The 17,630-nt window shown below is 44.2% G+C and overlaps 4 protein-coding genes across 4 annotated transcripts; 2 read left to right on the plus strand and 2 right to left on the minus strand.

Annotated features, from left to right (window-relative positions):
* Positions 1-6,269: 6,269 nt before the first annotated feature.
* Positions 6,270-7,473, plus strand: NEUTE1DRAFT_51860 (uncharacterized protein; the record flags this gene model as incomplete). Its single annotated transcript, XM_009857203.1, has 6 exons — positions 6,270-6,483; positions 6,668-6,688; positions 6,739-6,793; positions 6,850-6,937; positions 7,183-7,248; positions 7,330-7,473. The coding sequence occupies 6 exons, from the start codon at positions 6,270-6,272 to the stop codon at positions 7,471-7,473; spliced, it is 588 nt and encodes a 195-aa protein (XP_009855505.1).
* A 1,741-nt stretch (positions 7,474-9,214) lies between these two features.
* Positions 9,215-10,099, minus strand: NEUTE1DRAFT_106692 (uncharacterized protein; the record flags this gene model as incomplete). Its single annotated transcript, XM_009859092.1, has 3 exons — positions 9,215-9,304; positions 9,620-9,741; positions 9,811-10,099. 3 exons carry the CDS (start codon positions 10,097-10,099, stop codon positions 9,215-9,217), a joined length of 501 nt encoding a protein of 166 aa, XP_009857394.1.
* Positions 10,100-11,837: 1,738 nt separating this feature from the next.
* Positions 11,838-13,008, minus strand: NEUTE1DRAFT_115587 (uncharacterized protein; the record flags this gene model as incomplete). The annotated part of the gene is made up of 2 exons (XM_009859093.1): positions 11,838-12,788; positions 12,847-13,008. The coding sequence occupies 2 exons, from the start codon at positions 13,006-13,008 to the stop codon at positions 11,838-11,840; spliced, it is 1,113 nt and encodes a 370-aa protein (XP_009857395.1).
* A 1,774-nt stretch (positions 13,009-14,782) lies between these two features.
* On the plus strand, positions 14,783-17,234 carry NEUTE1DRAFT_74759 (uncharacterized protein; the record flags this gene model as incomplete). Its single annotated transcript, XM_009859094.1, has 1 exon — positions 14,783-17,234. One exon carries the CDS (start codon positions 14,861-14,863, stop codon positions 17,015-17,017), a length of 2,157 nt encoding a protein of 718 aa, XP_009857396.1.
* Between the last annotated feature and the right edge of the window lie 396 nt (positions 17,235-17,630).

Raw genomic sequence — 17,630 nt, forward strand, 5'->3', positions numbered from 1 at the left:
TAATTAATACTAATTTATTGCAGGTAGAGAAATAAATTAGTAAAAAAAATATTAGGCCTAAAGTTATCTATTACCCAAGCGCTAACTTCTATTTTAAATAAAGTATCCTTACTATACTAATTAACGCTAGGAAAATATATTGCAAAAATTGTCTATTCTTTTTGCTTAATTAATTTATTACCTACTCCTCTAATTACTATAGAGTAATTTATTAATATTGAATATTAGAGGCCGAATAAAACTTTCCGGTTGATAATATTATATTTTACTCCTAGATTAAAGTATGCTTCGAAGTCTTCGTTCTCTAGGGCTATTCTTACTTTAATACGCAAATAAGTATAATTTGAGAGGGGGTTGCTAATTAAGTCCTTATTAGGGCAGGCTTTTAATTCCTTAACTTTATAATCTATAGGGCTACCGGTATAATATATAACGTTTAATACTTTTTCTTGCTCCTTATAGGTATCTATTAAAATATATTTATATTTTTTAATATATTTAAAAATAATATTTCGTAACAGACAAACTAAATAATATTAATTATAGGTTCTTCTAATACTTAGGATTCTTAAAAGTAATTAGATAGCTTTGCACTCTATTACTTTATAGGGTAAATATTACTTTATATAACACTTCTTCGACATTGCAGAATTAAACTCCTTAAAGTACTGCTAATAAATTAATTCTCTATTATATATATAGTAAATATTAGTAGTGTTTTATTTAAATTTAAATTCGAATTTAAGCCTCCTACGAACGTAGTATCCTCCTAACTAGAACCTTTATTAGGGCTATCCTTTTACTCCTTAGTATCCTTAATATAATAAGCGTAATCGCTTTACTTAGTATCTTTACCTCCTTTAGTCCTATTATTATAATAGGTATTTTAATGGTTATTATAGCAGTTGTTACAACGGTCAATATAGTAGTCTTTTTGGCAGTTAGTATAGCGATTATTATAGCGGTCGGTATATCGGTCGTTATAGTAATTATAGTTATTATAACGTAGATCGCGACGGGTAGCTCTAGAATTATAATTATAGTATCGGTCCCAATAGGGATTATTATATATTAAATTATTATTAGTACGGTTAATAGAATTTGTAGCGGTATAAATAGATTTAGGTTGGTCATCAGGGTATTTATTTTTAGTTATAGATACGAGAAGCTCTTTAGTATTATTAATCTCTACTATATAATTAATTAAAAAACCTATTTTATAGGGAGGGCGTAATAGAATCTTAATACGAGTATCTATATTACTCTAAATGTACATTATAATACTATCTTAATTATCTTCTATTTAGGAAAGTATACTTATTATACGAATTAGATATAGTTTCTTTATAATGTATATTAAAATTGCGTTTTCATTTGTAGTAACATTTTTTAGAATAATAATTCCCTAATTAAATTTGCGAGTAGCGGTTATAGAATTTAATTTAAAGTGAATAATTAAATCATTATATAGCCCTTTAAGACCCTCGCTTTATATTGCATAATACTAATCGGGCTTAAACTAATTATACTACTATAAGAATACTACTCCATATAGTAATTAGGGAAAAAGACGAACTAGCTAGCCTTTTACTTTAGTCCTAGAAGTAAGGAAGTCTTCTATTATAAATAGGATTCGGTCTATAAATATAATTATATCAATGTAAATAATATCTTTACTATTTTATACTATACTAAAATTATTAGAATTAGAATAATAAGGGTTAAAATAATTGACTTCTTCTTTTTTAATTTTAAAGTAGTCTCGAGGGTATCCTTTATATAATTTAGCGTCGGATTTATTATTAGGCGGGAAACCTCTTCCACTAGGCGGGAAACCTCTTTTACTAGGTGGGAAACCTCTTCTACTAAGTAGGAAATCTCTTTTACTGGGCGGAAAACCTCTTCTACTAAGCAGAAAGCCTCCTCGGGGGGGTATTAAAGAAAGTGTATTATTATTATTACTATCGTTAGGATTATTATTACTAGGGTTTCTTATAGTAACCGAGGGTTTAAAGGCTTTATTTAATCGGAATATAAATATAATTTACAATACAATAATTTAAACGCTAATATCCTTTTTTATTGCCTCTATATCCTTAACTACTTATTCAAAGTTTTTCTTAGATTTTTCAAAAATTACGTTAGTAATGTAAATTGATATAATTATTTTATTAGTATTAGGGGTAGGTACGGAAGACCGGTAGGGTTTTAATAAGGTTAGAGTAAATCCTGATCCCTATAATTAAGTAAAAATATATTAGGAAGGTGTAGTATAAATAATAATTAAATTAGTTAACGAAGGCTTTAAAGTATCTTATTTATCTTCAACCGTAGGCTTAAGAGGCGTAGCCTTATACGTACTAAGGTTATTAATAAAAAAAGTAAATTTAAAATTAGTATTATTAATTAGAGGACTTTTAGATATTGAGCGTTGACGCTAATCTTTAGCTAATACTAAACTGGAGGGTAATTTAATAAATTGAGGCAAAGGACTATTAGAGGAGGGTTTTCTAATAATAGAAGTATAGTATTAGGTAATTACCCGCTTTAAAACCTTTTAAACTAGCCTTATTTTTGGGGGATGTAACTCTTCGTCCGTAATAAACTCTAAGTATACGCTAGGGAGGGGGGTACGAGGGGTAGTATTAAGTATTTTAATAACGGATAAAAGCTAATCTTTAATACGTTTATTTAATTCATTAAATTACTTAATTATAGCTCTAAGCGTAGTAAGATCTGCTTATATTATAGTAAATTTCCTACTTATAGTATTAAGGTTAGAATTAATTTGTAATACTTTAGTACCTACTATAATAATTTTACTATTAATAATATTAACCTTAGTTTGTATATTATTATTAGCTAGCCGAATGGTTTTAAAAATATTTATTTATAAAGTTAGTTAATCCTTTAACGTTATAATTTGCAATAATAACCTGGTCTAATAAGGCGGCGAAATTACAACCTTATTAATTATTAGTAAAGGCTATTTTATTAATTAGATATTATAATATTCTAACGTTAACTCCGAGACGCTTAGGGGTATTAGGGCGCTCTAAATTTAATATAAATTCTTTTATTTCGTACTTTAACTCCTCGAATACTTCTATATTTTTTTAAATGTAATTATAAAGATTATTACAACCTATAATTTTAAAATTACAATTATAGCAGGTTAAGGGGCAGTTTTTAATTAGATAATATTTAATATATAAGGTACTATCTCCTTTATTAAGGCTAACTTTAGGAAGTATAATTTCAGGCTTAGTACTTTCAAATATATTTTTTATAAAATTAATAATATTTATAAATTTAGAAAGGGAAGTAGGTTCCTTTTTAGGAACCTCCTCTACTACTGGCTTAGTTAGGTTATTAGGAGTTATAAGAATAAAAGCTGGCCTTATTAAGAAACCGTCTATAATTAGTAAGTTGTTTAATATTGTAAAGATTATTTTAATTAGTAATATTATAGGAACTATCTTAGTTAGTAATACTATAGAAAGTAATTGTAGCTTCGGGGGTAAAAATAGAAGTTTGGGTAGTAGAAAGGGCGGCGGAGGTAGTAGTAAATTCGTCGGCTATTAAAATAATTTAGGAGAATCGTATTTAGAACTAATTAAATTTAATTATTTGGCTTTATTAGACTACGCTACTAGGCTGGGAGGTAGTTAGATTAGCCAGGTAAAAGGTAGTCTACTATAAACTAAGGGGTAATTTGCTTACCTAATAATAGTACTATTGTAATTAATTAGGTTATTAAAGTTGTAAATAAAGTAATCTTCCTATCGTAGTAAGTTATTAAAATAATTATCTTATTAAAATAAGTCATCATATATTAGTAAACTATTAAGTAGATTATTAACTAGGCTATAATCGGCTATAGTATAAAGGTTATTATTTAATTTATAATTTACTTAATTATGATTATTAACGAATAATGGTATTAATAGTAAAGAAAGTACTTAGTAGAAGTATAGATAGGGAGGAAAAATATATATTTAAGAGTTAAATAATTAATAAACAGGGTTACTCTTCGTATTAAGGCCTATAAGTATTTAAATCAGGGTAGTACAATATTAAATATTCTAGTCGATGCGAGCCGATGCGAGTGAGCTGGTATAGTATCACGGGGAAGTGTAGGAAAGGTATAAGAGAAGGATAGGAAGGGATTTAGAAATATAAAGATAAAGGATTATTTATTATTATTTGCAATTGCGGGATCGGTATTGTGCGAGCGATATAGGATTATACAATTAAGAAGGTAAAAATTAATTAGTTTACTTAATTAAAAGCTTTAATTGGAAGGTTTAGTCTAGTTAATTAATTTTTAATTATAGTTACTATTTAATATAAGTAACCACAGTGCTCTATAAATAATAGTATAATAATATTTAAAAGCATTGTAAAAGATAATATAGAAGGAAGAAGTAGAAGCTAATGGCTTGCCTAGAGGGCGCGCCTTATAAAGCTTCCTTATCTTATTGTAGACTTATTCAATTGGGTCTACGGCTGCCGGCCGAGTACGACCCGACTATAGTAACCTTCCTACACGGTCGGCCGGGCGGGCTGGTCCCACGTAACCGGCCACCCCATAGCCTTATCTAATCTATATATAATAGTACAGGTGTCCGGTATCAAATATACTACCGTTAAATATAATTTTAATAAGAACTTTAAGGGTAATCTTTTTTTAAACTGGGGTCTATCGAATTTTTAAAACGCTAACCTTACCCTTACCCTTCTTATTAAAGGTAGGGGGGGTAAGGGGAGTAAAGGATTAAATAGACGAGGGCTTAGCTTAATTAGTATTAATAATATTCGATTGTATAAAGAATTAGGAGGTATTGGAGGAGGAGGTATATATAATCAAATTTTAAGAAGCTATAGCGGGCGGTTAAGAGATTAGTACTAACGGTTATAGAAAAAGATAAACAAAATTAGGTATATAGATTGATATTTATTAACCGTTTTATATAATTTAATGACATTAGAAATTGTTAGTCTTTTACTACAACTAATAGATAATTTATAATTACAGTCAAACTAATATTTGAAGGGGGTTATAATTATACAAATTAATACGTTAACCGGCCTTCTAGATTATAAAAGTATTTGTAGCTGTTTGGGCTATTAATTAGTAGATTTATTGCTATGCGCTCACAGATTTTATAAAAGTATATAGAATACGATTTTCACTTATATTTTTACTAGAATACTAAGTTGCTTGAATGCCAAGGCTGTAACCTGGTAAAAATTGGTCTGTGCGACCTTTTCACCCAAAGTATCTAAAATCCTGGTGAAAAGACCCAAAAAAGGCGAATAGAACACGCCCTTAGTCGAGTTCTTTAACAGACGAGATGCATTATGCCTCAAACGATCAAACCATCTCGCAGCCCTTTATTTTTTTAGTCCAGGTATTGAATTATGTGTCCCTGCCCCTATTGAACGTTCATATTAATTTGCGAGCACTTCATCTTGTAGAGTTGAAAAGTACTCTATGCCGGGGAGAGTAAATGAACAACAGACGGGAATGTCCCAGTCCCGGGTCGAGACCGGAGATGTGGATCCCGATGAAGCCCGGATATGTGGAACTAAAGTGTCAGGAGAGTCCTTGAATCCTACCTCTAGGTAGACAAGGGCCACTAAATCCCAGTTTTTAAATACGTGGTGCAGGGTACCTAGGATCACCGATGGGATGTTAATCGAATGGGGTGCTGATTGTAAATCATTCAACGCAGGCAAGGAATACACTGTTATCTAGTTTGGGCTGTTCTCTGCCTCGGTGACTGATTGATCTGGTTCCATGGATGGTGCTTTCACTCATGGACACGGCAACAGACAGCCCCGGATATTGAAATCCTTGATTTCATGCGACGATTCCCAAGAAGGGTCCGTCATTTTGGGGGGGATTTTTTTTTTTGTGGCGCGAGGGGGGGGGGGGGGGGACATGGAGGTGGGCTGAAATGGGGGCACTGCATCAGTGCTTGGCGCGCGAGGGGCTGCAAACGAGACACGTGCTTTCGTGAGTCGGCCGCGATCAACTGCATGTTCTTTCCAATTGTGACCTTCTTTTGTGCGTCCGAGGGTGCAGTGACGCGTCCGCCACGATCCCATACGATGCCCTGCGAAACACCAAAGTTGAGGTAGGAATTGAAATTCCCGCAACCTGTCGACTTGGTACCGTCCCCACTCTCTGGTTTTCCCTCTTAACTCCTTCACTTCGACAACTCGATTTGGTCCCTCAACCAGACGCAGATCGTCGCCTGAACATGGCTTTCTTGAGCTGCCTCCCGGGCCTCAAGGTCGACATTAAGGCTAATGGTGAACTTGCCAAGGAATACGATGCGCCGCCAGACGATGTCAAGGCGGGCTCAAAGAAGTACAAGTTCCACAAGTTGTCCTCGAGGATTAGTGAGGAAGATCCATACGCGTTGGCTTATGTGGAGTCAAAGCCAGGAGAGCAGTTCGAAGTCGCCATCGACAGTACCGGGCTCGGCTTCCCAGATTTCCGTCGGCAAATCAGTTTGACAGTCATAATCGACAATTGGTCCCTTCGACCGCACCTCATAAGGAATCAAGTCGACACTTTCTCCGCCGCCAGCGTTGGCAACAACGTGACTGGATGGAAAAAGATAACTTTCAGCTTCTCTTCACTCGACATTGGTAGGACCACGCTACTTTGATCTCCGTTTGTCTGAGGCTTTTGGCTGCCTCAGATGCTGACGTAAAACCATGCAGTGGAGGCACCGGTCTCAGAAAAGGACATCAAGAAACAGATTGAAGAAGCCAGCAGGTATGGCACAATCGTTGTTAAACTCGAGTTGGTCTATGATGGGACTCCGGTTTCAGGAAGAGGTTCTATAGCTCCGCCCAAAACATCCGTTGGAAAGGTGGCAGAGAAGGCCCTAAAGGGGAAAGCAGTAGACAGCAGAGCCACGTGAGTATTCAGTTTCCTGAAAAGGCCACAAGTCACAACAGCTGGTTAACAACTCACTCACACTTAGGTTCAAGTCGGAAGCGGCCACTGCGCCCAAGTTTTACGCTGTTACTTCCGCGGATCCGCTTCACCGGCCCTTTGCGGTCTTCGAGTTTAGATACCGCACGATGGGTGAGTTTCACCTATTATGCTGCAATTCGGTACGGCATTTGCATCAAAGCCACTGCTAACATGATATGTTAGAGGGCCTTATTCGGGAGTTCATTGTACCCCGACCCAAAGAAGTCATTGATGTCGAGGAAGAGTTCATGGTACGCATTTCTCTTGTCTTCTCTAGATCTATTGTCCCAAAGCACAACAAGCTGGGCTAACTGCAGGATGTTTTGTGACAGCGTATCAAGCGTATCAAGCCCGAACTTGCCGTCGAAGCCCGTGGCATCAAGAGAGAGCCCATGGACGCAGCTCTGTTCGCTTCCCGCTACAAACAGCGCCGGTTGGAAGACGGCAAGGTTGAGATTGATCTGACAGACGACTGAGGCTCGTACTGCACATGTGTCTGCAGTCTATAGTAGGTTCAGACAACGTTTCTTCTTCTGGTGATGCATTTTTGCGCTGTCATTCAACATATAGAGGGGTCAAAAAGACATGGAGCGAGGACAAAATGGCGTAACGGAGGTTGAGAGTTGGTCTTGGTTGCTTGCAACTTGCTTGTAACTATGAAGACGAGAGAGACAGTTTCTGCTGTTTGTCCAATGACTTTTTAGCAACTGCATTTGATATTTCAAGAATTGTGAGTAATGGCCGATTTTTCGCTTTATGTAGCAGCTATGCTGCCGCTCGATTTGACATTGGGCGTCATCTTTCCGTACCCTAGCTCTCTCTGAAGATCGGCCCATAGCAGCCAAGCGAAACGGGACAAGGGGTCTGGTGAACAGCATTGGGATATGAAGAGTCGCGCAGGTGTACGGCTCCATAGCTTCGATGGAGACGAATGCGTGGATTCGTGGCGCTGGAGGCATTGGCATGGTATTGGGGGAACGGCCTGGTATATGAACTTGTGGTGTTGTGGCCCCTGCTTTCGAGGATTGTTAGATCAGTTGGAGCCTTGTTATCTCGTAGAGTCGGGGTAGTATGGCGATTTGTAGAGCGCTCAGTGCCGTGGGTGGCGTCGCTGTCGATGCTGAAGTGTCGGAAGAATCAAATCTGAAAGGTCGCAAGGTAGGACATTGGGTGTTTCTTCTGTGAAAGACGAGTCTTGTTAGCTTGTTGTCCGATTTAAAGTGGTGTGATAGCCCGAGGAGAAGTGACTGGAAACGAATGGGAGGGTAGAGGTAGGTACTTGGACACTCGTTCCAGTCATGATTCGGCAATTAGGCATAGTGGCCAAGTTCTAGCTTCTATGCGATTGACATTAAATTGGGAATTTGTGGTGCGGCCCTGCCACTTATGCAGCAGAAGCTCAGTACAATTGACGATACGTAGATGGGCTCTCATTCACGTCAATCTGCTGTGTACCTACCTACGGTAGGTAGAGGTATGTAGATGTAGTAGGCAAAATTTTGTTGTCGGTCGCGCTTTTCTTAGGGACGACGGGGGCGGGAAGGAGGCCGGGACCTTGATGGCGGCCGCGTCTGTCGCAGCGTTTGCATCCCGTTTACTGCCTGCGTTAAGTTGCCAGCCAAGGCAGGCCCCCTACCTGATGTTCTGAATTGGAATTGCATTGTCGCGCACTTGGTCAGTGTAAGGTATTTCCAGTCAGACGTGCCTCTTGCACATGCGCGATGCTGACGGGAGAAACCACCTAGAAATAATGAAGGGCTCCTCATCATGGTAGCCGACGAAAGGAATCGGAATAACCACGATCACCGGTCAGGTCATCGCCCTACCACTTGCATCAGCCACCCATCTGCAACTCTTTCACGTCCCGCGTGTGTTTTGTCTGCCTGGATAGAGCCTTGTACAAGCAAACACTTTCTTCAATCGGGCTTTCTCGCTTTCTGTTTGTTTCGTCTTCCTCCGTCATTGCATGTGTCCCCCGTCTCGGTCAGCTAGTTCTAGGCCTCACCGCGACCAGACAGCATCGCAACTACGAACCATCTATTGTCCATCACGTTCCCTAGGAGTTGCCATTCATCCATGCCTGCAAAACCCACTACTACCTGCATGATCTGTCGCTTGCAAAGGCAATCCTTCGATTATTTCCCCCCTTCGCGGCTTCGCCATGTCTACTTGCTGCTTGTCTCGAACTGTCGGTGCTGATACCTTCGATCCGAGCAGCTACCGTCCCGAACATGAGATCCGATCCTCCACTGCCGACTCGTATAAATCATGCTTCTCGGGCGACGATAATTCGATACCCCATCCTACCTAGCCGAGTATCTCAGCATCCTAGGTAGCCTGGTGCTCGCCTGGGTGCCATCCCTCCAGTTACCACATGCAGCAAGACCCAACGAACAGTAAAATCGTCTCCGACTCAATGTCACGATCTCTATATCCTAATCTATGCTCAACTCTTTTTGCAATTTCCTAGCCGGGCGCTATTGTTCATCACGCAATCGAGAGCACTCCTTCCATCGGTAGCACCATTTATGGCAGGCCAGGATCAACATCATATTCATTTTCCCCATTCAGTCACCTTTCCTCACCCTGATCCTTTTCTTCTTGCTTTACACCCACTCGTACCTTTTTATCCTTGGCATTTTCACCCTCCAGCGTACGTAACTCGTTTGTGTCGAGAAAGCTTCGATACTGAGGTGCCATGTTCTCAAGCTCTCCGAACTGCGGCTGGTGGATATACTCGCAAACTTGGCGACAGTTGTAAGCATTCCAATCCCTGCTTCTGGAATCCCAGGGCCACAAAGAGTGAAACTTACAGAAATGCGCCCAGAGGTTGTAATTAACCCACCAGTCGAACATCGTCAATGGGTTGGTGATAAGGTCGATGGTGAGTTCGGACTTGCACCCGCCTCCGCAGCTTCTCTTGACTCTGATCCAGTTACAACACGCATCAAAGGTCTCGGGCATAATGACCTTGGTAATGATGTATATAACGCGGTCTTTGCTGAGGCCGAATGAGCTTTGGATTGCCGACATGATGTTGTAGCGGCGCCTTTCAATGCTGGCAATGATAGCTGCCTCGGAGGAGATTGGCGGTGTGTTCATGGTGCAAAGATGTACTTCCTTGGGGTTTGAGTTATTGCAAAGTGGAATTTAGGATGGTGATGATAACCGAATGGATGGTGATGGTGATTTGGAAGCAAGAAGCCAACGAAGCAGGCAGAAGCCACGAGCGCTGAATAGCCGCTGATAGCGATAAGGGAAGAGGGGGGAAGGACGGAAAACGTGTTTGGGTCAATACCTCTACTTAGGTACCTGGGCTACTTACCTCTAGTGATGTTACAGGGCAAGTACCCACGCGTTCGGTCCTAGAGATAGCTGCTCTTGCCTTCTTTGCTTGTCGTTCCGGAGCAACGTTCGTCCAGGTAACCTCAAGGCATTTCAATTACAAACAGAGGATCGTTACGAAGATACCTCTATTGGCCATTTCGACCTTGTTCTACAGGCATCGCTCGAGCCAGGCCGCATCTATTACCACGCGTCCAAGGTTGGAGCAGTTGTGAACAGGGATATGAATAGCAACCAGTGGCGCTACGTTGTGTTTGATTTCAGTACCAAGGAATTACCGTGTCGTGGAGAGGGAAAAATGGGATGTGAAGGATAATGGGATCATGGTAGATGTCAAACTCCTTGGAACATAATGAAGAGGCTGATTACCTACTGCTTCCCATGCAATGGACAAACGATTGTGGGAGCTCTTGATGTCAAATACGCTAGATGATTTGATGTTATTATGCCCCAAAGCAGGAAACTTGGGCTTCTACCCACTGCTGACGCTGTTACTTAGAATACTCAGAAAGAACACAAAGTGGCTAATGTAGCCTGTCGGAAGGCTCGTACTCTGCCCTCCTAAGCAAGATGTCGACAGTCAAATATTGTGTGAGGTCACGAGCAAGTAAGGTCTTGACATGACCGACTGGTACCTAACGAAAGCGGCGGTGATGCTCTAAAGAACACTTCGTGAAGGAACAGCGTAAATATCAACCCCAATTTTGGAGGCCTCGAAAAAGCTGCGAATTTCATGGTTAACATTGACCGATCTTGTTTGGGATCCGTCGGCATCAACTCAAGTGCCCCTCGGAACTATCCATTTTCACCGTGCAGCCTTGTAAGTCTTGTGGGGCGGAAGCATCCCTGCACTTCTTCAGCCTTACGACGGGTCAATTTTACTGTAGCACCCACAGCTTTATAGGGCACCGACACCCGCTGAACTCTAGTGCCATCTATGTTGTTTCCGTATTGTTCTGTTTGAAGAACAACGCAGGTTCAACACAATGCACAACATATATGGACTGTTATGGGGAATGTCATATGCAGAGGTACTAAAGACAAAATCGAACTCAAGATGAATGTTTGCTCATATGAGAGCACATGTTTCCGATTACTACACATGTAAATATGAGGACGGCAGGGCCAGAATCTTTGACATAACGTACAAAATAACCACATAAATCGCTACCAAGACTACGAGACATGATCCATAGCGACATGAACAACATCAGAAACGACATCAGTAGATGAAGCCCAACAAACTGGACTTCCGATATGCTTCTCCATCATCACAACGTCCAAGGAATTGTCACTTTCACCAACAGAGCGGGAAAGAGCCAAACATTGGCACAGTTGACCAGAGGTATATAATTCTCCTTTCCAGGACGACGCACTGGCCTCCTAAAAATAGGATCCTCGGTAGGTTGGGTAATCAATAGGACCATCCATGTTACCAAGCGGGGAAATATAGACATAAAGGCGAAACTAGCTGGATCTGACTGAAAGAGGTAGACTAGTCGCTGCGAGCCTGATTTTCCGCAGCGCGCTTCTTTGTCTGGGGGGAATATGCCGGTGATGACTCGGGAGAGGAGTCGATAACGATTACCTCCGATGAAGGCTTGACAGTGGCGGCAAGGGAGGAGGCGAAAACATCCGGGCCAGCAGTGGGATTGAAGAGAGAAAAGCCATTGAAGGATTCTGTGGGCCAAAGGGCTGACTTGCTTGAAAAAGGCGACTCTGTAGCCGAGAAAGAATGACTGAACATGCTGCGAGGGCTTCTCGTACTTTGATTACCACAGCCTACCGCAAGGCCCGATGTGAGGTCGGATGAGAAGTTGAGGGACGGAGAAGATCTGTGTTTCGGCGGGATGGGATGAGAAAAAATGTTGGACTGATCTTTGGGCTGGGATATATCAAAGATGCTTTCGGACGGCTTTTGAGGTACTGGGGTACTGAATGTGACCTGCGGGATATGGGTAGCGGGTTGAGGTCTGCCGAAGAACGATGCAGGTAAAGGAGAAGGCTTCGCGTGTACCGTTGAAGCAAGAGACTTGCTTTCTGAGTTCGTCTGTTCTTGCTTTGCAATAGCTCCAGGCGCGTGATTGTTCCCAGATGTCCGTTGCACTGCGGTGGAAATGACCTTTGGTGGGCTGGACTGACAAACAGATAGCTGGCGCTGTACCTCGCGGCATAGGAATCCCGAAGGCTCTATGGGTTGGATGTTGAAGTTTGCCCTCTGTAAACGCTGGAAAATCATTTCCTCGGCTTGGTGCCCCTCTTCCGGGAAGTCGTCAATGATAGAGGCTGCTCCATCACTCAGAGTAAACACCACCGTGCTCTCTGAGTGATTGTAGTGGGCGCGTATCGTTTCGCCATATCTTAGCCTATGAACCATGCAGTTGCGGGCATGACGGAATCTCCGATGTCTCCTTGACGGGCCATCGTTGGGAGATAGAAAGAAGTCCTAGGTAGACACGTTACGTTAGCCAGAGAGCAAGTGGGTGCCAGAAAGATGAACTCACGGGCTTGCGATCTTCCTGTTTGACAAGCACAGAGGGGGACTTGCAATCCTCTTGTTTGACATATACCGAGGAAACGGGTGGGCGTGGAATAGAGGAGAAGTCGAACCTAGCTTCGTGCTCTGACTTGATCCTCACGCCTGGTTCGGTCTTGATGAGGGGCATCGTGTGGGCGTGTCCTTCCTGGCACCGAACGAAGAAGGAGACTGAATGGATTCAAGATCGGTTGGGACCTTGGAAAAGAAAGTACTAAGTGGGCGTAAGTAAAAGGACATTCAGATAGGCCAGGGCTGCTCTAACAAATGCGCATCCGGGGACGTGAACGGCGGTAGGTGAGGCGTGTTCTGTTCAGGACGAGCAAGGTTCCTAGTTCTCTCTCGGCGAGCCAGAAGGGATGGAGGAAAATTCGCCTTCTCAAACGCGTCTGGGCTCCCGCGGCCTTTTGGCTCAGTCCGCAGGACAGCCTCGAGACCTGCTCGACGCGCGGCGGGGTCTTCACTTATGGGCGCTCTTTCCATCTTTCGAGGTTTTCATCTGTCAACCCGGACGGGACTTGGGAACGATAACGATAAGTTGCGGGGCACCAAGGAGAAAACCGGGCCTCAAGCCATCATATGAGCTGAGACAGTTGGAAAATAAGAAGAGAGTGCGCTTGCAACAGTCCCTTGCGAGGACGACATATTCGGCCAAGAAAGCGAAGAACATGTCGGCTTCAGCTTGACAGCATCTGCTCTTCCGCTTGTCATATCAGATTTCGGGTTGGCGCGGGGGTCTAGATATCTTTCAGAAAGAATGCTATCTCAGAATGCTATCTCAAGAGACTCGCTTCTTGTTGACTTCGCAGTCCATTTCAAAGGACCGTATGTACCAAGCAAGATTGGATCGATGCCTCGGATGAAATTCGTCGAGAGATGAACGGCGTTCGTTCATCCCGTCCCTATGAGAACTCGAGCACATTTGCCGCTGCCAAGAGATGCGTTGACGAAATCCACATCGCAAAAGATATGGTGAAGACTGGAGTATTGGGCTCGAAAAGCCAACGTGGTGAAACGTATTGAGTGTCCTGTGAGGTTGACGATGCTGTTGACGAAAAACCGAAGTGGAATGCCATTACAACTGACGGAACTGGGGCTCGATTAGGTGGGATCCATTCCCTCTCCACTGGGGTATAGGGCTGAGCGGAGAGGTCCCTAGTGGAGAGGGCAAGGAGAGTTGCTCTGAAAGCTACAGGGCACTGCCTAGGTTATGGCGCTGCGGGGACCCCTGCGCCCCGCCCTTCGTCAGCAGTGGAGGATCATGGCGCCTGCCCTGGATTGGTCCGAGAATCGGCAGCGCAGCCAGGCTCCCTCCTCTTTTTCTCCCCTGCTCCCGTCTTTCATCCTTTCACTACTTTTTTTCCTTCTCACCATTGGCGCAATCGCTGCAAGACAGAAACTCAGCCTCAGTCCCACTTAAGTCGTCCTTGTCCAGCATGTCTCGCTTCTGCCTGCCGTTAGATCGTCACAATCACCACATCGGTAACGAGTCATCGCGCGCCCGGCCCCACAAGTTTCCAGCATCGCCATGGGTGGTGGTCGTTTGGACAGCCAAAGAGAATGAAACAATCAGTGGAAGCCGAACAAGAGGTCGCCCGTCTGCCTGGTCAAGTGTGGAGAAGATGACGGCCGCCATTCGCTGGGCATCAATGAGGGAACACAACCAGCCACGGCAGCCTGCATCGTCAGCGACTTTGACCTCTTCTTTCCTCACCGTCACTGCCTTGGATGAGGCCAGCCGTTGGTGGTTGCCATCGCAGGCGCCCTGCATAGAGATGTCAGACATGGGATGGCAGGAAGGTAGGGCTTGTGGAGGTAGCTAAGTCGGGCAAAGTATAAAAGGTTGAAGTATGCCTCTGCTTGTCTTTGCTCCTTGTCCCCCAGAATCCTGTCGCAAACCTTCTGCCTGTCTTCTTGTGCTACCATAGCTACCATTCTTTTGCCTCCTTCAGGCATATCACAGCATCTACACATCAGACATTATGGCTCCTGCTGCCGTCACTGAGGATGTTCCCAATGGGGCTCCTGTTCAAGAACCCGTCAAGGCCATGTGTACATGTACCTGCAAGTGTACCGAGACGAACGGGGTCAACGACCACGACGAGACCAAGCCCCAAGATGCGCCCGAGCACAAAAAAGACGAAACTAGCCAAACAGACGAAAAGGCAGACTCAGACATAAAAGATTCGGCCACAGACGACAAAGACAAGCCCCCAGAGGACCAGACCATGAAGTGCGAGTTTAAGCACCTTGATAGGAGATATGACGAGAAGGACGAGCACTATTTCACCGAGCGCAAGACCGAGATCGAGAAGCCAGCACAAAAGGACTGGTGGCGTCTGTATGCCTTTTGCCTCGTCAAGCACTACGACCACCGCGGCGAACATGACAACACCCGCCTCTACGTTAACCCCCAGCCTCTGCGTCAGCTCCTCAGGGACGTCATTGGCGACTATCCCTCCGACCCCATCGATGTCGACGATGTCCAGATCGAAGCTCCCTACCATGCCCTCTTTCACTACCGCAAGGAACTCCAAGCCGAGGGCGTGAAGCGCTTTACCGACGACCAGGAGTCCCTTCAACATTTCAACCTCCTCATGGACTGGATCAACAACCACTTTGAGTCCGAGATTGCTGCCTACGAAAAGTGCATATCCGGCGAGATTCGCGCCATCTCGTACGATAACGCCTGGACTCTCCTACCACCCGACACCATTGTTCATTGCAAGATCTTGGATCAGGATCGCGCATATCGCGTCCGCCGGTACTATGATGAGTACGATGAGCACGCCAATCTTGTCGGCATGACCCTCTCCTGTCGCTACATTGACTTCGACGGCGAGAATGTGGGAACCCTCAAGTCGCATCTGACCTTCCGCAAGTACACTGGCGTTGTCCAGCTTAGCGAACTGGACATCGTCCCCCTTCATCTACACGAGGACGCCGACGGGATCCGAAAGACCCTACTAGCCCGTGGACGCAAGTGGGAGAAGCATCTCGGCCAACATTACGTTCAATACAATGGCATCGCCGTCATCAAAAAGGAGATGCAAGGTTACGCTCGCTTCGGCGTCAACGGGCGCGTCATGATTGACTGCGCCACCTTCCACCGGCTGGCGGCCGACCACTCGTTTGTTGTTAAAAAGTTGCCGAGTTCAAGGCCCAAAGCCCCCTCACTGTCCTCCATCAAGTTCACATCAGAGACCAAAGAATATGAGCCTCTGACTGACGAGCAAGCCATGCTCACCAACGCCACCGTTCGCGGATATTCCTTCACCATCAAGCGGTTCCTCGAGTTCTTCGTCGACAAGCTGGAACCCATCCAGTGGAACACTTCGTGCTTTGACGGCCTCGTCCTCGACCCCACCATCAAGAAGACCGTCCAAGCCCTTGTCTCCAACCACACCCGTGAGCGGCCCGGGTTTGACGACATTGTCAAAGGCAAAGGCCAAGGCCTTGTCTGCGTGCTTCACGGCCCTCCGGGTGTCGGCAAAACACTGACGGCAGAATGCGTAGCCGAGTACGTTCAGCGCCCCTTGTATATGGTCTCATCGGGCGATCTCGGTTGCGTCTCCTCCGAGCTTGACGCCCAACTCACCCAGATCATGGACATGACCGCCACATGGCGTGCCGTTCTGCTCATTGACGAGGCAGACATTTTTCTCGAGCAGCGTGCCCTGCATGATCTGCACAGGAACGCCATGGTCTCGGTCTTCTTGCGTGTCCTCGAGTACTACACCGGTATCCTCTTTCTCACCACCAACCGCGTCACCACCTTCGACGAAGCATTCAAGTCCAGGATCCACATACCTATCAGGTATACGGACCTGAGCTTCGAATCCAAGCTTCAAATCTGGAAGAATTTTTGCGGAATGGTGCCCGGAGGTGTGGACATTGATGAGCGGGGATTGGAGAGGTTGGCGGAACACGACTTGAATGGGCGGCAGATCAAGAATGCGGTCAAGGCCGCTGAATCACTGGCGAGCTTTGAGGGTGTAAAGCTCGACCTGGCTAGGCTTCTGCAGGTCACTAAGATTCAGTCTGTGTTCGAAAAGGACCTTAGTAGTGTCGCAGGTGTGGATTACACGGCGCCAGGAGGTAGGGTAAGGGACGCGGATAGGAGGAACATGTTCCTGTGAACAGGCTTTTGTCCCTCGGGCGTCCTGTCTTTCTGGGTCTGTGTTCTCTTTTGGCCTTGGTTTCTAGCAGTCAGCGGTTTTTTTTTTCCCATTCTGGGTTGTTGGATTTGTTTTATCAGGTAGGCATCTCCATGGTGTAGGCGTTTGAGAGCATGTTTGACTACAAGCGTTATCTGTAGATGATAGAACGACATAACGAATAACATATATTATCAGAGTACCTGAATGTCTGTCATAATGGTTCCAATGTCCACAACGTCAAAATAGCGACAACCCTTGGCGGTACAAGAAGCAGCACTCCAGAGACTTTTGCCTCTTACATATGGTTTCTACGCGAGCAAATCCCCGTCTGTGAAACTGGGCAGGGCCTGGATCTTTTGGGGGATCAAGCCAAATCAACCAGTTCAGAAAAACGAAAAAGAAGGTTAATACCTAACTCGCATCGGTAGTAACTTCCACGCTATCGTACGGCCGCGGACAGCACAACAATACGCCAAGTTAGGCAATGTTCAGCCATTACACCAACGGACCACGGGAAGATGAGATGGGCAGCAGTCTTATATAGGTACTACTGGTACAGACCCAGTACAGAAATTCTCAGAGCCGGTCACGG

Source organism: Neurospora tetrasperma (genome assembly GCF_000213175.1).
Source record: "Neurospora tetrasperma FGSC 2508 unplaced genomic scaffold NEUTE1scaffold_81, whole genome shotgun sequence".
Lineage (NCBI taxonomy): Eukaryota > Fungi > Ascomycota > Sordariomycetes > Sordariales > Sordariaceae > Neurospora > Neurospora tetrasperma.